This window comes from Orycteropus afer, unplaced genomic scaffold (assembly GCF_000298275.1).
Source record: "Orycteropus afer afer isolate SDZICR_OR568_19922 unplaced genomic scaffold, OryAfe1.0 scaffold00103, whole genome shotgun sequence".
Taxonomy (NCBI): domain Eukaryota; kingdom Metazoa; phylum Chordata; class Mammalia; order Tubulidentata; family Orycteropodidae; genus Orycteropus; species Orycteropus afer.
In genome coordinates, this window is record NW_006921690.1 from 5,710,587 (window position 1) to 5,732,723 (window position 22,137).

Genomic DNA, 22,137 nt, shown 5'->3' on the forward strand with positions numbered 1-22,137 from the left:
GTAAATTTTGGTCAATGACATGAAACAAAGTATATGTGAACTGCTGTATGAAAAGTGAATTTACTCTGTAAATCTTCACCCAAGTCAAAATAAAATTAAAAAAAAAAAAAAAGAACCTATCTTAAAGAAATAACGTTTTGTGCACAAACATGTTCATTGTAAGAGTAAATAATTATAAATAATCTAATTGTCCATCTTAAGGAGAAATAAGTAAATTTATGCAAATGAGTATTTCACAGCCATTAAAAATGCTTATGAGGAGTTTTAAAAAATAATATAAATTGGTTATAAAAGAGCAATGTGAGAGTCCTACGGTACTGGAACTGTCTAGTACCTTGATTGTTGTGGTAGATACATATACATACACACAGGTGATACAACTGTATACAACTTAATACACAAACACACAAAGGAATATGAGGAAACAGGAAAGTGAAATGTTATGTACATTTTGTTCACCCATACCCACTGCCATCAAGTCAATTCTGATTCACAGTAATCCTACAGAACAAAATAGAATTGCCCCCTAGGGTTTCCTAGGCTATAATCTTTACAAATGCAGACTGCCACATCTTACTCCTGAAGAATGCCTGGTGGGTTCAAACCACTGACCTTTTGGTCAGCAGCTGAGCACTTAACCACTGTGCTACCAGATCCACATTAGGAGGTTCCCACAGGAGACAATATTTTTTTGTTTTAACAAGTCCACAGCAAAGCTTCCAAGGTCCCTAGTTATGAATCACCCCACTCAGAGAAGTCCAAAGTATGGTATCCCCATCAAGTACTTGTAGCTTATTATTTTTTCTTTGAGTCCAGATGTAATTTACTAATCAGGGGTCATTTTCTCCATAAGCAATGTTGCCTAATGGTGCTCTGGTGGCAGAGTGGTAAAGTGCTCAGCTGCTAACTGAAAGGCTGGCAGTTTGACCTCACCAGCCACCTCACGGGAGAAGGATGTAGCAGTCTATTTCTGTAAAGATTTATAGCCTTGGAAACCCTATGAGCAGTTCTATAGTCCTATAGGGTTGCTATGAGTCGGAATAGACTCAATAGCCAAGTTTTTTTTTTTTTTTTTAAATAATGTTGCCTGGTAGCATTTTTTATTTAAAAAAAGTCTTTATGTGTTCATAGGAAAGCAAAGCTAAGCTCTTACCCAAAGTCAAATTCTCAGGCAGCATCATGTTAATCTTTTGCCTGTATTAGCACAAAAATTTTATATAAATTTGACCATAACTATATATAGGAGCTCTGGTAGCATAGTGCCTAACCAGAAGGCTGGCAGTTCAAACCCACCAGCCACTCCTCAGAAAGAAGGCTGGGCAATCTACTTCCATAGTGATACAGCCTCGGAATAGCTCTGGTAGTGTAATGCCTAAGGCACTTGACTGCTACCCAGAAGGCTGGCGGTTCAAACCCACCAGCCACTCCTCGGAAGGAAGATGGGGCAATCTACTTCCATAGTGATACCGCCTCAGAAACCCAAGGAGGGGTCGGTATGAGTCGGGTGTGACTTGATGGCATATAACAACAACAAGATAATTATATATATTTAAAAATAAGTACTCGAAAGACTAAAAGACATTACCATGGACTCTGTGAGTCAGTAGGACTACATGTGAGTATTTCTTGAGTGTCTTGGTTGTATTTTGATTATGCAGGAGAATGCCTTTTTTTTTTTTTCTTTTTTTAAATCTGCAATAGTAGGATTCATTAAATACCACATGGTTGCCAAAAAATGTCTTTCGTCTTAAACCAAAGTTCTGAGAGTGTTCCTTCATGTAGCCTCAGAATCCAAGATAAGTAATATTTGTCTCTTAAAAGAAGCGTAGTGATGAACTCAGGATCTTGCTTCGACGCACCCTCCTCACAAACCGCAGTCTACGCTGGAGGAGTGGAAAGACTGCTGACAAAAGTCTGATGACCTTTCCCAGCCCTCTATGGAGACTTGTTTCCCTATACAGAGAAAGATGTGGCTGCAGCTTTTCTGAAATAACTTCTGACAAGTATTTCTTAAACTTCTCACTCATGAAAGCATAGATAATAGGGTTCACACAGCACTAAGAAAAGGAAATGGTTTCTGTGACATGGTGCCATAAATCAGCAGCTGGTTCATGACACATTCATCCAAGATGTGCATGTTGTGCAGAGAATTGAGGAAGATGACCACATTGAATGGGATACAATGACAACCAACCTGATGGCCTTGGTCTTGTTATGGTTTTGGAATCTCCTCTGTTGTTGCACGATGCTGATGTAGCAGAAACTAAAGATACTGAATGGGATCAACAGACCTAAGATATTAATTTCAAATTCAGTGAAGATCTTCCATGTTAATGTCCACTGATTTTAAGACAAATAACACCGCAGAACGCTACTTTCAGAGGCTACTTGGTAAAACACGAACAATGGGCTGGTGGCGATGACAACAGTCAGCCATATTACCAAGCTCAGAAGTGTTCCCACACCGGCTGTCCTCACCTTCATAGCATATACAGCATGGCCAATAGCCAGGTTATCTGTCCACACTCAGGAAGGTGATGAAGAAACGCTGCTGAAGAAGCCGATGTAATAATGTCCAGAGATCACCCAGTACATTACAGTCCCAAATACCCACTGGTCCAGGTGACAGTGGATCAGAAGGGGGAAGGAGAAGACAAAATGCAGGTCAGACAGGGCCAGGTTCAAGAGGTACTTATCTGTGATGCTCCTCAGTCTCTTGAAGGTGATAAGGACCAAGATGATCTGACTGTTTCCCAGACCACTGAATACAAACAAGAGGTAGTAAAAGATGGCCATAAGAAAGTTGCTACCTCTCTGGATAAGCTCCCCATCACAGGGGCTTGAGAAGACATCAGGATACTGTTGTTGTTATTGTTAGGTGTTGCTGATTTGGCTCCAACTCATAGCAACCCTACGTACAACAGAATGAAACACTGTCCGGTCCTGCACCAGTCTCACAGTCCTTACTGTAACTGAGCCCACCACTGCAGCCACTGTGCCAACACATCTTGTTGAGGGTCTTCCCCTTTTTCTGACCCTCCACTTTACCAAACATGATATTCTCCAGGGAATGGTCCCATCTGACAATATGACCAAAGTAGCTGAGACGAAGTCTGGCTATTCCTGCTTCCAAGGAGCATTCTGGCTGCACTTCTTCCAGGACAGATCTGTTAGTTCTTCTGGAAGTCCATGGTACCTTCAGTATTCTTCAACAACACTACAACTCAAAAGCATCAATTCTTCAGTCTTCCTTATTCACTGTCCAGCTTTCACATGCATATGAGTTGACTGAAAATACCATGGGTTGGGTTAGGCGTACCTTAGTCTTCAAAGAGACATCTCTGCTCTTCAGCACTTTAAAGAGGTCTTTGCAGCAGATTTTCCCAATGCAATATGTTGCCTAATGAGTACTTATATGGCACAAACAGTTAAGCACTCAACTACTAATCAGGATTTATTGTTATTTGGGTGAAAATAGTCAGTTATTGCTGTCACATCGGGCTCAAGTGTGTAATTCATGAAGGCAGGAGGACCTCACTCTCCTGGACACAGTCCTGTGGTATAAGAGGACCAGCTGGGATTTTAAACCAGGTCTTCTGAGTCCCAAACCCGTAGACAATCCTCTTCACCAGGCTACCTTTTTGTAATTTGAAATGTCAAGCAAGCAGGCTGTTTGGGTCAGGTCATATCGTGTGTGTGTGTGTGTGTGTGTGTGTGTGGTCTACATATCCTCCCTCCTACATCTTCCTTCTCATTTGCATTTCTACAGGTTTATTTTTTTCTAATTTTTATTGTTATTTGGGTGAAAATTTAGAAACCAAATTCATTTTCCACACAGCAGTTGATACATATTTTGTTTCATGACACTGACTAAAATTCCCCACAATGTAACGGTTCTCTTCCTTCCTTGTAGTTATTTCTTTCCTGTGTCCTTCTTTCCTATGCATTCCTGTCTACCCCCCCCCACCACCTATCTCCCACTGTGAACACTATCCTTCTGGTTTCCCATGACTGATTGCTCTAAGGCAGCCATCAAGCCAGGCATTCCTTGGCTTACAGCTGCAGCGTAATTCACATGGCCTCCTTCCTTCTGTGTCTTTCTATCTCTGTGTGTCCTCCTCTTTTGCAAAGATACCACTCATATTGGATTAGGAATCATCCTACTCAAGTATGACCTCATGTTAACTTAACTGATAACATCCTCAAAGACCCTATTTCCAAAAAGTGCACATTTCCAGGTACCAGAGATGTTAGATTATCAACAAATCTTTTGGAAGGACACAATGTACACATACTCATACATACACATGCACACATGCACACATAAAAGCACACAGTGCACATATACACATGCACACATACTCAGATATACGTAAAAAGAAAAAGCAAATATGACAAAATGTTAAAAACCAGTAGTAAATCTAAGTGAAGGATATATGTATTAGTTGTACTATTTAGAAAGTTTTCTGTAGATTTGGAATTTTTCAAAGTAAAAAGTTGGGAGATGAAAAATATAGAGCAAAATGCTAACAGTGATTGCTTTTAGGTATTAAAATTATATGTCAGTTTTTTTTCCTACTTTTCTGTATTTTACAAAATGTCTGGCTTTTTCTAATTTGTTTTTCTCAATGTTAAGAGTACCTAGACAGGAGGAAGTTCAAATTTGAAAACAGGCTCTGCATTTCAGTTATACTGGATATGATTAAAGGAGCCCTAGCAGCACAGTGGTTAAAGCACACAGCTGCTAACCAACAGCCAAGAGGTTCGAACCCACTAGCTGCTCTGCGGGAGAAAGATGGAGCCTTGGAAACTCTATGGGACGCTTCTACTCTGTTCTAAAGGGTTGGTAGAAAGTCAAAATTGACTCAATAAACACAATTCCATACCTGAAAAGAGGCACTATTTCCTTAATGTTCTTCAGTTTCGTAACTTCCTCATCTCGAGCAGGTGCACACAGTGTCCCCATCATGCCAATAATGAATTCTGCCAGCTTAGAAATGTCTAGGGCCCCATTCTCTGCTTCCTGCTTGATCAGGTCCAGATCTAAGACTTCTGTTACCTGGTTTCTCAGTCTAGTGTGACCAGGCAGCAAGAAAGATAAGAGCGTCTATAAGAGAGCATAACTAAATTTAATCAAAGTTTCTTAGACATCATTTTGTATTACATATAAAGGACTTTACAACTATCCAGATAAGGGGTTAATAATTGTTACTGCAATTTCGCACTTATTTTAATCCCATATTCCCTCCATAAGTCTACAGAAAAACAGATGTTTACAAACCATTTAAGTTTCCTTCCATTTAAGCTCTAGGTAGCAATCAACTGGAAGAATAAATTGTTCAAGGCGAGAAATGCAAAACACATTTATGAATGTAAGCCAACCACAGATGACATTTCCATAAAGGCACATCTTCTTTAATAGTAGTGCTAAAACCACTGAAAAGAGTCCATTCTTCCATCAAATGTTTCATTTGTCTCTCAGACTATACTACTTTTTATCCATTATGAATTGAATGTGTCCATACCTGACACATGCTATTAAATAATTTATAAATCACCTAGATTTTGTAAGATTCCTTTTATTTTATTTAAATAATTCTGTTCTGAAAAACATAATTTTTATTCATTTACCCATTTATAAGGGTAATGCCTTTAGGTTATCATGGCTAGCTTAAAATGAGAAAAAGAAATGAAAATGTTGTTGTTGTTACATGCTGTCGAGTCGAATCCAACTCATAGCGACCCCTCCTTGGGTTTCCCAGGTAGTATCCTACAGAAGTAGATTGCCCCATCTTCCTTCCAAGCAGTGGCTGGTGAGTTTGAACTGCCAGCCTTCTGGTTAGCAGTCAAGTGCCTTAGGCACTATGCTACCAGAAAACAGCAACGTCCAAAAGGCGCTAAACCAAAAATATTCCTAAATCCACATTTCCACAAGTAACTGAACTTCTTAATTCTCCAATTCCTTTAAAGTTGTTGGGCACAGTAACCCAGAGAGGGTAAATGAATCCACTGAACACCTGGAAAAGCACCATCATTTGCTCTAATAAAGAACTGCTCTGCACCTCACCTCTTTGATCTCTCCTACCAGTTTGATGGCATGGTCATATGTTGGGGGGTCTTCACTCAGCTGTGCAGTTAAACAATCCCAAAAAGCTTTATGTACAATTTCCTTTACTCTCTTCTCCAAACTGCAGGCATGTGAAAGGAAAAAAAAAAAAAGGGCAACAGATAAAGTATTTGAACCTCAAATCACTTTCAAAAGCACAAATTCCATAGGTTTAAGGGTGAGATACTTTTTTTTTTTTATATTAGGATTTGGGTGAAGATTTACAGAATAAATTCACTTTTCATACAGCAGTTCACATATACTTTGTCTCATGTCATTGACCAAAATTTACAATGCAGCAGCTCCCCTCCCACTTCCTCCCCATAGTTACCTCTTCCCAGTGTCCATCCCTTCATACTCTTCGAGAGGCCCATTGTCTGCCAACCCTGTATATGATCTTGGATACACTCTCCATTTAGACATACATAATTGTTTAGCTTGTTCACCCATCTATCCGTCCCTATAAGAGATACTTTTAAAATAATTTGCATCAAGAAGATTTCTCATGCATACTTAAATTAATGGTATACTTTATCTTTAGTTTTGTTTTTTCTTTTCTTTTTCCCCTCAAGAGTTACCTCCTTGGGGAAAAAAAAATAACTTTCAACTAATTTGAGAGAAGCCATTAGTCCCAATAGCAGTATATAACTGTGTCATGATAAAAAGAACACTAGAAATTCAGAATGGTTTTTCAGTCCCCTGATACCAGCAAGTTTCCTAAGTGTTTGAAGTAACAACGTAGCATATATATAGGTTAAAGCACTTTATTTCTTAAAAATATCCTATTCGGTGTGATATTTGGGATGACTGCTTAATCAGGTACCAAACTATAACTTATATACAACATCCCATTAAAACCAATCTTTTTGTAATGACAACAGACAAGTAAATCTTTATTGTTAATGCTCAAAAGCAAGTACTAAGCTTACAGGACATATAAGAAATGGCTGTAGTCATATTCTGAAGCCCATTCAGGGAGCTACTATAGTTTGCAAACCCAGCAGCCACTCCACCTTTCTCTTTGCTCACAGAACCCCAGTGCTTTTCAGGGTAGTGATATGCCCTGCTTCTGAGAACAAATCATGATTAAGCTAAGCCCATCACAGTAGTTCTGTTCCCCTTTGCCAGACTCAAGCTTTCCCAGACTTGAATCTTTATAGCTGGGATAGCAAGTGACCAAGTTCTAAAAAAAAAAAATCAGACGTCTGTTAGGTAACTTCTGGGAAAGATATTCCTCCCTAATAAAAGGAAAGCTCTGTCCATCCTCCCTTCTCTCTCTTGCCTGGAACGCTGGTGTATGATGGGATGTTCAAAGACACAGCAGCCATTCTGCAAACATGAGGAAAAGGACAGGCAAATCACAGATGTACCAATTCAGAGTCTTGCCACCAGTAAACTGCTGAAAGGGTATCTACACCGTTTTTCACTGTTTCTAAAATAAACTGCCCACACACATACATTTTAATATCTCTCAAATGTACATCTTCAAATTAATGCCATTTTTATATGGGCTGAATATTTACATCAGGTAGATACACTCCTTGGAGAGATCAATCATGGGAGAATAGAAGGGCTATGTATGCACAGGGAGATGGCTCAGGGGGCAGGAGTGCACAGAGGGAAGGACACAGGGAAGAGGTAACTATAGGGAGGAAGTGGGAAGAATTGTGGGAAACTGCAGGCAATGTCATGAGACAAAATGTATATGAACTGCTGCATGGAAAATGAATTTGCTCTGTAACTTTTACTCAAATCACAATAAAAATTAAAAAAAAAAAATTGATGGCACTGTCACAATTATAAGGGGCAGTGTTTTTTTTTCTTTGTGATAATACATTTTAAAAAGATGGCCCATTATAATCAATAAGACTTTTAGATACAATGAAATGTGTACCAGACACTAGGGATCAAAAGCATAATGCACTCTTTGCCTTCATGGAGTTTACATTCTGGTGAAGATGGCACTTAAACCAACAACTACAGTAAAATGTGACAGTTACAAAGAAAATGTATGAAATGATGCAAGAAAACACAAAATGAGGCAAGAAGAAGTTTTAGAATTTTCCATAGGAGATTTCTAGACTTTTTATCTGTACTCTGAGGAGCAAAACCAAAAACCAAACTCACTGCCATCGAGTCAGATCTGACTCATAGCGACCTCTCCTTGGGTTTCTGAGGCAGTATCTCTACGGAAGTAGATTGCCCAGTCTCCCTTCCAAGTGGTGGCCCGAAATCTACCTTCACAATCTAGTAATTCCTAGTACCATATAGGAATAGTTTTAGAAATAATGTTCAAAAGGAAAAATATATTTGAATATATTGGCACTAACTGAAGGATCTCCAGAATGGGAAATAGCAGCGTTCTTCTATTAAATAAGACAACTCCGTTAACCACTTTACCTGTCTTCTGGTAATTCAATGGGTTTAATCCGGAAGTCTCCATTTACCACGATTTCATGAGCTAGAGCCATGTTCGTGACTCCTTTTGCTGTCTCCAGGAGTTCTTCTACCGTCACAAATCGAGGAGGACTAGCTGTAACAAAACCCAGCGTAAGATATTTGCTTCTCTATATTAGAATTTCTATCAAAATAGACTGATTCTGGTACCAGCCAATAATTTCAGTTGAATCTCTGTTTATTAAAATGTTCTGGCAATTTCAAATAGCATTTACCTATTTCATACTCATGTTTTCTTTTAATGTAGAATCTTAAAAGCAGAAGTTTATTTACAATACTCAAAACATCTGGTTTTTACTAAGACTATCGTTAGGTGCCGTCAAGTTGGCTTTGACTTATAGCAATCCTACGTACAACAGAACAAGACACTGCCTGGTCCTGTGCCATCCTCACAATATTTACTATGCTTGAGCCTATCACTGCAGCCATTGTGTCAACCCATCTTGTTGAGGGTCTTCCTCTTTCTCGCTGACCCTCTACTTGATCAAGCATAATTTCCTTCTCCGGGGACTACTCCCTTCTGATAACATGACCAATTACTAAGTTATGTTTTATGAGTAGTGGGGAGTTCTGGCAGCACAGTGCCTAAGGCATTTGACTGCTAACCAGAAGGCTGGTGGTTCAAACCCACCAGCCACTCCTCAGAAGGAAGGTTGAGCAATCTACTTCTGTAATGATACCCCCTCAAAAACCCAAGGAGGGGTCACTATGAGTCAGATCTGAATCGACAGCAGTGAGTTTATGGTTTTTTGGTTTAATGAAACATTAATGAGATGAGTCAATGGAAAATAAATACAGGAAATTAGGGCTTGAATTTTTTTTTTAATTGCAGATTATCAATTTCCCAATAAGGTGAGTTTATATGCTAATTCCTTTGCCTCCAGTCTACCCTAAAATTAAAAAAAGGAGACAAAAGATTGAATATTTTTTCTTTTGTCCCCATCAGCATTTATATTTTGTACCATCACTAACACTGTTCTATGACTTGTTGTTGTTCGGTGGTGTCAAGTAAGTTCCAATTCATAGTGAGTCTAAGTACAATAGAACAAAACACTGCCCCATCCTACACCTCCTCACAATCATTGCCATGCTTGAGCCCATCACTGGAGCCACTGTGTCAATCCATCTTGTTCAGGGTCTTCCCCTTTTTCACTGACCCTCTACTTTACCAAGCATCACATCCTTCTGCAGGGACTGGTCCCTTCTGGCAACATGACCAAAGCACGAGAGACAACGTCTGGCCATCCTCGTTTCTAAAGAACATTGTGGCTATACTTCCTCTAAGAAAGGTTTCTTTGTTCTTCTAGCAGCCCATGGTACATTCAATACTCTTCGCCAACACCACAACTCAAATGCATCAATTCTTCTGCAGTCTTCTTTATTCATTATCCAGCTCTCACATGCATAAGAGGTAACTGAAAACACCAAACTTTAGCCTGCATCAAAATCAGGGAGGGCTTCATAAAACAGATTGCTGGGTGCCATTTTCAGGGTTTCTGATTAAGCTGGTCTGGGGCAGGGCCACGAATTTGCATTTCTGCCAAGTCTCCAGCTGATGTTGACGCTGTTGGTCCCAGAAACCATGTTTCGAGAAGTACAAGTCAATTAGATGACTGCACTAATTTTAAGTGATGATGATAAGATCTAGGTATAAAATGAGATAAGTAATGTCACTCTGGTTTGCACAGGGCTTTAATAGTTATAAAGATAAGTGGATCTTCTTGTATCAGTGAAAAGTTATTTTCCTTCTTTTATCCTTTCCTTTTGTTCAGAAGGGAGTTCTGGTAGCACAGTGCCTAAGGCATTTGACTGCTAACCAGAAGGCTGGAGGTTCAAACCCACCAGCCACTCCTTGGAAGATTGAGCAATCTACTTCTGTAGAGATATTGCCTCGGAAACCCAAGAAGGGGTCGCTATAAGTCTCAATCAATTTGATAGTAGTGAGTTTGTTCTTTGGCTTTTTTGCTCACCAAAAAGGAAAAAAAAAAAGAACCAAATCTAAGAGTTGGTCATACTCTGGTAAGTCTTTATTTGGTCACTTAAGAGGACGTTGGGAAAACATAAAAATTCCTCTTCACAAAATTTTTAGAGAATATTAATAAGAACACAAAATAAATAAAACTTGTTTCACAAATAATGGCAAAAGATAATATCCAAAATCAAAGCCCAAATATATTTTTTTCAATTTCAACAATGTTAAGATGTCAATTTTCCATGTTGATCTATAGATTAAATGCAATCCCAATCAAAATCCTATCAGGTTTTTTTTTGTTAAAATTGACAAACTGATTCTAAAATTCATATGGAAATGCAAAGAAACTAGAAGAGCCAAAACAATTTTGAAAAAGAACACAGTTGCAAGACTTTAAGTAATGCTACAGTAAAACAATGTGTTTTTGGCATGAGGACACATCATCTGACACAGAGAATCTAAAAATCTACCCAGACTGACCTTTAACTTTCACCTCACATGATAAACAAAAATTAATTCAAAATGGATTGTAAACATAAGTGTAAAAGCTAAAACTGTACCTTTCAGAAGAAACACAGATGAAAATCTTTGTAACTTTAGTTAGGCAAAGATTTCTTAAAAAGTTTAAAGCCTAGTAAGAAAATGCAAAGGAAAGCCACAGATGAAAGTATTTGCAAAACATGTATCTGATGAAGGGCTGGTATCCAGAATATAAGGAACTCTCACAAACCAATAACAGAAGACAAGTTACCCAATATAAAAAACGGGGAATGATTCAAACAGTCATTTCTCCAAAGAAGATATACAAATGGCCAGTGACTAGTAAATGTAAACTCGTGGATGAATTTCAAAAGCATCATCCCATGTGAAAGCTAGACACAAAGACCATATACAGTATAAATCCATCTATATGAAATTATTCAAAAGGCAAAACTGTAGCGACAGAAAGCAGATCAGTAGCTGCTAAAGGCTTGAGATGGGGGAAAAGATTGACTGCCAAGTGGCACATGGGAATTTCGGGGGTGATGGAAATGTTCCAGTTCATGACTGTGGTGGTAGTTACACAACTGTAAAAGTATTTGTTAAAACTCACCAAGTTGTATACTTAAAACTGGTGAATTTTGTTACATATGAATTATATGTATAAAGTTGATTAACACTCCTTGGAAGTGAGGATGCAACACTTTGTCTCACATACTTCACTCATGTTATCAGGAGGGAACAGTCCCTAAAGACTTGGGTCCCTTATGCCTGGTAAAGCAGAGAGAGCCAGCAAAAAAGAGGACGACCACCACCGAGATGGATTGACACAGTGGCTGCAGTAACGAGCTCAGACACAGCAGTGATTGTGAAGACAGTGCAGGACCAGACACTGTTTTGTTCTGCTGTGTACAGGGTGGCTATGACTTGGACCTGACTCAGCACCACTTAACAATAACAACAAAATATTCAATAGAGGTCTAGTATATACATGTACTGATCACTAAATTTCTTCAAACTAGTATATTCTGTTACCATTTCCACTGTAGGTATATCAAGCACTGGGAGATATTAAACTCCATCAAGTTCTTATCTCTTTTTTAAAAAAATGAGAGATTGTCACCAGGGCTTCAAAATTTTGTTTTAAATTTGGTTTTGTAAAAACAATATGATTTCTTATCATCTTAGATTTATGAAAATAAAAATAATATAAATATACTCAGTTCTCAATAATTTTTTTTTTTTTTTTTTAAATGTTAGGCATTTTGGTGATAACAGACACTGCCTGTATGTGGCGTAGTCAGGAAACAGTAGACACAGCAGATCAGGAAGAAATTTGGCTTCTTCTAGACTCTGTTAAAGGAGCTCTGATGGCATAGTCCTAAAGCATTTGACTGCTAACCAGAAGGCTGGTGGTTCAAACCCACCACCCACCCCAAGAAAGGAAGATGGGGCAATCTACTTCCATAAAGATTTACTGCCTCAGAAACCCCATGGGGGTCGTTATGAGTCAGAATCAACTCCATGGCAGACTCTGCTAAGCACAACCTTGGCCAAGTCACTTAAATCTCCCAAAGCCACTATTTCTCCATATGCAAAAATAAGATAATGAGACTGAAGAATGTTCTATAAAAGATAACCCAAAAACCAAACTCAATGCCATTGGGTCGATTCTGACTCATAGTGACCCTCCAGGACAAAGTAGAACTGCTCCATAAGGCTTCGAAGGCTGTATGGAAGCAGATTGCCACACGTTTCCCCCACAGAGCAGCTGGTGAGTTCACACTGCCAATCTTCCAGCCTGGTGCTTAACCACTGCACCACCAGGCTTCCTTCTGATGAGATCCGCTACATTCCTGGCAAGCCAGTGTTTGGGGCACATACTTGTACTAAGTGGTAAGAACATCAGATAATCAGAAAGAAGAAAGTTTTTAGGAGCAGTTCAAGTTGCAGATTACCTAATATCAGACTTTTTAATGGAGGGTAACTGATCAAACAGAAACCACAATTCTAAGACCAGGGTATGCTATGTTGTTGTTGTTGTTATGTGCTGTTGAGTCGGATCCCACTCATAGTGACCCCTCCTTGGGTTTCCGAGGCAGTATCACTACAGAAGTAGATTGTCCAACCTTCCTTCTGAGGAGTGGCTGGTGGGTTTGAACTGCCAGCCTTCTGGTTAGCAGTCAAGTGCCTTAGACACTATGCTACCAGAGCTCTTAGGGTATGCTATAGATCTACATACACAGGATTTACTCATTGCATACTAATTAGAGGGTTGGTGGTGTGTTTTGTTTTGCGAGTCGTCAAATTTACAAATTTCATAAATGAAAACCTATAGTGATGCAAATAAAAGCCCCGGTGGCACTATGGTTACGCATTTGGCTGCTAACCAAAATGTAGGAGATTTGAACTCACGAAGCAGCTCTGCGGATAAAGACTTGTGATCTGCTCCAGTAAAGATTACAGCCTAGAAAACCCTATGGAAGTTCTACTCTGTCATGTGGGGTCACTATGAGGTGAAATCGACAAGAGAGCACCTAACAGCAACATAGTGATACAAAGGTCCCTGTTGTTGTTGTTGTTGTTGTTATGTGCCGTCGAGTCGGCCCCGACTCATAGCGACCCCTCCTTGGGTTTCCGAGGCAGTATCACTACGGAAGTAGGATTGCCCAACCTTCCTTCCGAGGAGTGGCTGGTGGGTTTGAACCACCAGCCATCTGGTTAGCAGGCAAGTGTCTTAGCCACTATGCTACCAGAGCTCCCACAAAGGTCCCTAGGTGGCACAAATGGTTTGTGCTCAACTGGAAAACCTGAAGGTTGGTGGTTTAAACCCATCCAATGGTACCACAGAAGAAAAGGCCTGGTGATCTGCTTCTGTTACAGCCAAAGTCCTAGGGATCACTTCTATTCTATCATACGTGGTGTTGCCATGAGTTGGAATTGACTCAACATCAACTAACAACACAGCAACGCAACCTAATGGATATGGCACAAACTTCACCTCAACTTTTGAGGAGAAATTGAGTTGTATTAAGAGTCATAAAAAACAGTAAGATTACAAACATTTTTACCGTGCAGTTTATTTTACTATGCAATATAAAGCTAAAGCTATTACTAAATTGTTACAGCATCTGTGCACCGATGTCATGTGAAAGAAAACAGAAACCCCATTAAGTTAACCATGCCCTTTGAGAGACTGGCAAACAAATTTTCTTCATTTTAAAGATGAGAAAGTAGAAACTAAGTACATATATTAGAGACAAGGCCTAACATGTACAGTATAAACTATGTTATTATTAACAGCATGTTTCCACAGATACAATCTGACCTAGCAGTGTATTTATCAAAATCTATGTGATAATAAAGCATGATAAAATGGGGTCCACTAATGTTTGCTAAAAGAATGCTATGTTGGTTAATAAATTACCAGGGAAGGGCTTTAATCATTTTAGAAGAAATATACCTCAAAACCCAAAAATGTCTGTACTTCTTCCAAATATGTAGATTTCTGATCATCTACACTTTAAAGAGATAATATCAAGACTAACATTCTTAGACTATGACACTCCCTCTTAAAACTTTCATTTTTGGACTCATTTCAAAAGGCTTAAGTATCCTTAATAAAAGATATGAGTTGGTGCAACTGCTGAGAAGACGCGTTGAAATTGCCATCCTTTCATCTACTAGACTTGCTCCCTGCCAGGGCTCTGAAATGACATCACCAAACACATTCAGCAAATTGAATCCCCTCAACCTCTGGGAACTAAGCCCTCAGGCAGTGAAGTTAAGGTGTGGTGAACACACTCACATTCAAAAACCATTTTTTTTTTCACCTATACAAGCATAGTCCTGGCTGGAATCAGCCTCAGATTTTTCAAACACTCTTTTAATTAAAGCTTTAATTTGCACTCCACCCTTCAGTTTCTCAGCACACTTCAGAAAAACCAGAATGTCACTGAAGGAAAAGGACAGGAACATTCTGGACATTATCCTGAATTTTAACTCCTCATGTAACTTAAAACCCAGAAGTGACTAGGCTGTCAGCTGACAAACTGTTGATATTTTAAATGCTAATTATTGTCAATATTATCATATTATTAGAACCTAGCTCAGGGCCACAAGAACAAGGAATCCTAGTACAAATATTTTTTGAAAATAGTGATAATGTTTCCTCTAACCAAAGTGAAATTTGCTTACAGTGAGGTCTTTGTATACTCTGGGGGCTAGGAGAGCCCGGCTTTAGTATTTTCTGTAAAGTTTCTTCAGAACCTTCCACGGCATCTTCAAGGCCTTGCTCGGAATCATGTGACTTTCCTGCTTCATTTGTGTTAGATTTGTCAAGGTTTTCAGACATTCTCAATTAAGTTTATTCACCTTCCTAGGAAAGAAAAAAAGAAATGAACCAGAAGTGTTCTCTTTCACTAACTAGCAGTATGACTGAGGGTATCTCATTTAATCTCTTTGGGTTTCAGTTTTTCATGGTAGCATAATGGCTAAGACACTCGCCTGCTAACCAGACGGCTGGCAGTTCAAAACCACCAGCCACTCCTCGGAAGGAAGGCTGGGCAAATCCTACTTCCGTAGTGATACTGCCTCGGAAACCCAAGGAGGGGTCACTATGAGTCGGGTTTGACTCGACGGCAAACAACAACAACAACATAAAATAAATGGTCTTGCTAAGATCTTATCTAGCTATGATACTGCACTTCAGTGATTAAACAGGTACTAAATGACACTTGAATTTATAAATTTACGGACATGTACCTCAGATAGAGAAAGCAAGTCTGAATGCTCTTGTCCCACTCCTGAGTCCTGATGTCAGAAGAACCCAGGATCTTCAACTGTTACGACACTGTAAACTGCCTGCTTCTATTTTAATCAAAGAGAATGATTTAATCTTAATGTTTTACATTCATTCATGCAAAAAATCTACTGCCATCGAGATGATTCTGACTCAGAGCAACCCTACAGGACAGAGCAGAACTACCCAACAGAGTTTCCAAGGCTGTAAGCTTTATGGAAGCAGACTCTCATCTCCCACGGAGCACTTGGTAGGTTTGAACCACCAATCTTTTGGTTAGCAGCCCAATGCTTCAACCGCAGCATCACCAGAGCTCCTCTCATTCCTGAGAGCTGCTGGGAAAACTCCTTGGAAATAATGCCTTTCATCAGGCATTCAAGTGAATGTACTATGCTGAGGAGTTGGTTTCCTCATCCTATCATGTGGATAAGATACCTGGGCATGACAGACAGGCATAGAATCTTATGAAGCATTTAAGACCAATGTATGGGCCAGATGTTTTTATTACTTCCATGCTAGTCAGCAAGAAAATACACTGAGTAAAACAGGAAGTTGCAAACAACCATAATGTCTGTGGTTGGATAATTCTTTTTTTTTTTTTTTTTTAATAGTTGATGATAGCAGCTGGCCTCCAGTTAATTCTGGTTCATGGTTATCCCATGTGTGTTGGAGCAGAATTTTGCTCCATGGGGTTTTCAATAGCTGCTTTTTCTGAAGTAGATTGCTGGTCTTTCTTCCCAGGTGGACTCAGGGTGGACTTGAATCTCCAACCTATCACATAGTAGCTGAGCATATTAATCAAATGTACCACCCAGGGACTCCAGTTGCTGATTAGAATAGTAATAACACTTGACACTTTGGTATGGGCCAGTTAATAAAGGCCTGGAATAGTAGCCTCTCTTATTTACTGTAAAAATTTCTCAGTTTTTTCCTCCTAGGTTTCTTTATATCTAAGGTGTTTCCTAGGAGCTCTGGTAGCATAGTTCCTAAGGCACTTGACTGCTAACCAGAAGGCTGGCAGTTCAAACCCACTAGCCACTTCTGGGAAGGAAAGTTGGGCAATCTACCACAACAAGGTGTTTCCTCACAACTACACCAATAAGCACTATCACATGGAGAAAAGACTGAAGTTGTCAAGGATTTCATTTTACTTGGATCCACAATCGTTCCCCATGGAAGCACCAGTCCAGAAATCAGAAGATGCATTGCACTGGGCAAATCTGCTGCCAAAGACCTCTTTAACATTTTAAAGAGCAAATATGTCTCTTTGAAGACTAAGGTGTGCCTCACCCAAACCACAGTATTTTCAATAGCCTCATATGCATGTGAAAGCTGGACAATGAATAATGAAGACCACAGAAGAAATGATGCATTTGAATTGTGGTGTTGTCGAAGAACACTGAAAATACCAAGGACTGCCTTAATAACAAAACAAATCTGTCTTCAAAGAAGTGCGGCTGGACTCCTTAGAAGCAAGAATGGCCAGACTTCATCTCTCACACTTTGGTCATGTTATCAATAGGGACCAGTCCCTGGAGAAGGATGTCATGTTTGGTGAAGTACAGGGTCAGCGAAAAAGAGGAAGACCCTCAACAAGACAGATTGGCACAGTGGCTCCAACAATCGGCTCAAGTATAGTAAGGTTTGTAAAGATGGTTTATGACCGGGCAGTGTTTCATTCTGTTGTATAAGTGGAGCTATGAGTTGAAACCTACTTGACAGCAACTAACAACTACAACAGGGTGTTTCTAATTAAGGCGGAAGAAAGATGAAATGTTCCTGAGTTTACAATACTGAAAATAATTAGCATTTGTACTATCACTCAAAGATTACAAAACATTTTCATAAACACTAATTCAGCTTTATTACATACCTGGAAAATAATCAAGAGATCAAAAGAAATGTAAACTGCTTTAAGGGGGTTTGGCAGATTCTCTTCCGCCCATCAGTCAGAGAAGAATCATTGAGATAATTATCTGAAATCTCACTCATTAAATAGAATGAAATTATTAGAACTTAAATTTCAGACCACGTTATTAATATGAAAGATGCTTCAATGTATTTCACCTTTCTAGTCCCTCTTTAAAAACAATACCTTCCAACAACCTCCTCCACACATCTTCATCTCCTCTCTGTCCTAAATCCTATTAGCCTCTGGAAATGCTCCAAAATCCAGAAGATAACATTACTAGCATATTCTATGAAAAAGGAAAAACAAAAACTTTTCTAATTTTACCCCCTCCACATTCTAAGAATGAAGTAATGCCTCCCGTGCAAGGCGAGGAAAGGCAGACATTTCCGGGTCTCCGATTCACAGCTTAGTAAATTAACCCCATCAAGATTCCGCTCATGTTCCAACTTCTCCCAAGACACTTCCCCATCCTCATCAGTGTTTGCTCTTTTCTGTGAATTGCTCTAGGGCTGGTTACTAGACATCTGACATTTATCACTGCCTTAAATTCAATGCAAAATATGGTTATTTAAATAGGGACAGAAAGATGAAAAGACAGTGTTTAGAAGGGGAAGCAGGCACATTTACAAGTAGATATAATGTAACTTAAGCCTTAGTGGCATTATGAAATTACTGAATGAATACAGCTGAGGGAGAAACTAACTCTTCCTGGGAGGAAGTTGGGAAAAGCTTCCCATAAAAGGTGATACCTGAGCTGGTTCTTGAAGGCAGAAGTAGGATTTCACTCAATTTTAAAATGTCTGAGGAGGTGAAAAGAAAGGGGCATCCCCTAGAGAACATGAGCTCAAAGGCACAGGAAATGAGTAAACTGAGGGTAAATGGTATGTGATGAAGTTGGGAAGCTGGGTTGGGGACCAGATCATAAAACCCCTAGTTTGCTAGTTTGTTGTTCTTCTTTTCCCTTTTTAACTCTCCACCTAGATTTAGAACTTCTTAAGGGACAGGATCAACCATATTCCCTACATAATGTTCCATAAGTGCATGCCCCAAACAGATACCCATTATTTGTTGATAGAGATGAATTCCTGTGTCATCCCTATGATGTCAGTGTATTTGGGAGGATGGGCATTGGTCTCAGACATATCTGGCTCCCACTACTGGCTCCCTACTAGCTGTGTAACTTTCATTTTCTCATCTGTAAAACCAGCTACCTACCTTCTCCACATGGGAAAGACCAAATGAAAGAGGTGCATAACAGAAACTGGTACATAACAGGCTTTGCACAAACGTTAACTACAACTACAGGGCTATAGGATTCTGCGTGGCACCATTTCAAATTGCTTACAGGGCGTGCTCATTCAACACCAACCCATACTGTGCCTAAAAAGGAAACCGAGGGTAGGAGGATCCTCACACTTGCCATGTAGATGTCTTCTGAGTTGCACGCCGGGCCTTAGCTGGACCCCAAGGGCCTCCTCAGAAGAAAGGGCCTTTCAGCAAAGGAAAGGGGTTCTGCCCACCAACGCCGGGAATCACTTCCTTTGGACTTGGTGTCACTCATCCCAGAGTTCGGATTCCGTTGTAAACAACTGTTTGGGCTGATGTGGGAGTGGCAGGGCCCAAAGCAAGCAAAGGGGCCGGGCGCGCCTAACGGACGGCCTCGAGAGGTGGGACAAAGGCTGTCCTAAGCTTCAACCCGCCCGTCGTCCCTGCCTCTTCCTCTCCTCCACCCCGACTTCACCCAGGCGGGATTAGTCTGGAAAAGCCGAACACGCGCCTGTTTTTTTCTGACCTCGCCCTTTCCGCGAGGGTGCTGCAGAACCGCCTGCCCCTCTCACCTGCCGCGGAGCCAGCGTTCTTCCTCCTGTAGCTCCAGCTGTGACTCCGGCGATGGCCGGCCCCTCGGCGGGTGCGGTTAGCGAAGTGCGGCAGCAAGGGCGATTCAGCCTCCGTCCCTCCGAGTCTTCATCGCGCGTCGCGCTGCCGGCAGTCCGCCTCTCCTGGCTCTGGTGGGCCTGAGCGGCCGCTTCTCAGCGTCGGAAAGGAGGCGGCCGCTGCGAACTAGGCGGTGCTCGCTCCACGCTGGGCGGCGCCATTTTACTGTACGGAAAGGCGGGAGTCGCGGCCCCGTGCCTGCTGAAGGAACACGACAGGCTGCGGCCCAGACGCAGGAGCTGCCCGTTCCTCTCAGGAGATGCCATTTTTCCGTACGGAACGGTGGGAGGCGCGGCCAGGTTCCTGACACTCGAGCGCAACGAGCAGGACCTGCCGCGAGGGAGTAACGTGAAGAAGAATAATTTTGTACTCAAAGGAAAAAAGAAAGGCCTTTAGAAGCAACTGCATTCAGAGCCATCCAGCCTGGGTATCATTTAAATACCATACTTTGTAGCTCACTAGCTTCATAGTTTATTATTCGGTCCTAGGTGATTTGCTGCTTCAAGAAAACCATGCTTTTCTCAGCCTATAGCACTGTAACTACACAGATGGTTTGTTACTGTGCCTGGTCTTAAAAAAAAGAAGGTATATTAATCATATGTATAAAAATGCTTTCAAAGTTAGCATAAGTGATGCCCTGTCACCTATAGAACTTGTTAAATGACTAGAACAAAACAAGGTGGAGTGAGTGGAATTACAGTTCTTTCAAACACTACTTCAAAGTTCTCAGATGAGAAGTTCTCATTTTAGGAGAGAAAGAATTCTTAAGAGATCTGGAATGCACATGGAAAACATTCACTTCTCACTTGAGTGGAGACTAATGTAGAATAAAGTGGTTCAACCTTAGAATCCCCTGGCTGTAGGAGTTCTAAAATAACTATACCAAAACTCAGGTTAATGTCAACGCAACAACGCAATGCACTGCCGTCTAGTCTAATCCGACTCAGCGACCCCTTCTTGGGTTTCTGAGGTGGTATCACTACGAAAGTAGATTCCCCAACCTTTATTCCCAGGAGTGGCTGGTGCATTTGAACCACCAGCCTTCTGGTTAGCAGTCTAATGCCTTAGACAGTGAGCCACCAGAGATCCTAGGGTAATGTCAGGCAAGGGTTTTTCAAAGATTGCCAGGTGATTCTACGTGCACCCAGTCTAGAACCATTTTTCTAGCAAGATTTACCACCACCACCAAGTGAGAGTACAAGAGTCCTGTGGTAGTTAAAGTTGTGTGTCAACTTGGCTGGGCCTGGTTGAGTGGCTGGGCAGCTGGTGGTAGTTATTCCCCATGCCGAGACTGGTAATCAAAATCTCCATGGTGGGATCTACCGCAAGCAGCTGAGTAGCTGCCTTTGGGATGTGGTCTGCTCCCGTATATAAGCAGCAGCTTTGGGAATGGTCTCTAGCTTATGGCACACTTGAACCCTACGTGTAGCCATGTTGTTGTTCAGCAGCCTGCCATCCTGTGCTGACCATGGGACTTTAAATAGACTTGAATTAATGGCCTGCTGTGTAGTTTGGTAACATTGGGACTGTGCCTTTTTACTTGTCAACCTTGGGCTTGTCAATTTCAGCAGCCAGCAGCTGTCTGAGTGAAGAAAAGCCTCTAGCTCCAGTGGGCCGGGAGGAGGAGGCAGAGCTAAAGCCCAGGGTTGAGGGGCTTTCACCCAACCCCTAGAGCCTGGCACTTTGAACGCGGACTTAAAGCCTCCAAACTGTAAGAGAATAAACTGTTTCTTCAAGCCATCCCATTCGTGGTATATTTTTCTTGTCAGAACAGCAACTAGGTAACCAAAACAGTCCCCTAATTCCTTGAAGGAGTAGTAATATAATCAATTTTCACTTGTGCAGATGACGCTGTGACAATACCAATTCTGCTTTGATTTGGAATGGTTTATTGGTAATCTTTTGATAGACAGGTATCCCCTGCTTTTTGAAAGTTTGCTTTACGCCAGTTTTTACAAAAGACCTACATCAGTACTTTTTTCTCTAACTGAAAGAAATCTAAAGAGGATGTTCGCTTTTACGAAAAAAGGCGAAAAGTTAAACTAGCACTCAGCGTTTGTTTGCAGCAAGCCACTACAGGGGCAGCATGCAGCTGGAACAGCCAGGGTGGCATGGCCAGGCTCCTCCCCTGGGAACTACATTATCTCAACATCAAGCCACCGTAGCTTTGAACTGTGTGTAAACACTACATGTTAGTGATATTTTAGGTTGTATGTGCCATTTGGGATGCCATTTGGGTAGGTTATTTTTCAGGTCAGGGGAATGTTGAAAATTTTTTCCCATAAAAATTAATGGTAGGAGGCGGGGCAAGATGGCGGACTAGGCAGAAGGATTGCACAGACCCTCTTCAACAAAGAAAAGGGAAACCAATAAATATAGACACAGAAGATAATCTTGGACCCCTGAGCCTTGAAGGAAAGGATGCAGATTTGGACTAAACCCCAACTAGCAGAAGAATTTGCGTGAAAATACCA

At 40.7% G+C, this 22,137-nt stretch overlaps 1 protein-coding gene and 1 pseudogene across 1 annotated transcript in view; both read right to left on the minus strand.

The window, feature by feature from the left end:
• The window catches only part of TCP11L1 (t-complex 11 like 1), a 34,659-nt gene extending 19,290 nt beyond the window's left edge, over nucleotides 1–15,369 (minus strand). Inside the window, exons 1-4 of the mRNA XM_007943277.2 lie at nucleotides 15,213–15,369; nucleotides 8,507–8,639; nucleotides 6,068–6,188; nucleotides 4,887–5,107 (exon numbers count right to left, since the gene is read on the minus strand). Coding sequence (XP_007941468.1) covers nucleotides 4,887–5,107; nucleotides 6,068–6,188; nucleotides 8,507–8,639; nucleotides 15,213–15,369 — 632 coding nt within the window. The remainder of the gene's footprint in view (nucleotides 1–4,886; nucleotides 5,108–6,067; nucleotides 6,189–8,506; nucleotides 8,640–15,212) is intronic.
• On the minus strand, nucleotides 1,865–3,528 carry LOC122150195 (annotated as a pseudogene).
• Nucleotides 15,370–22,137: the final 6,768 nt, after the last annotated feature.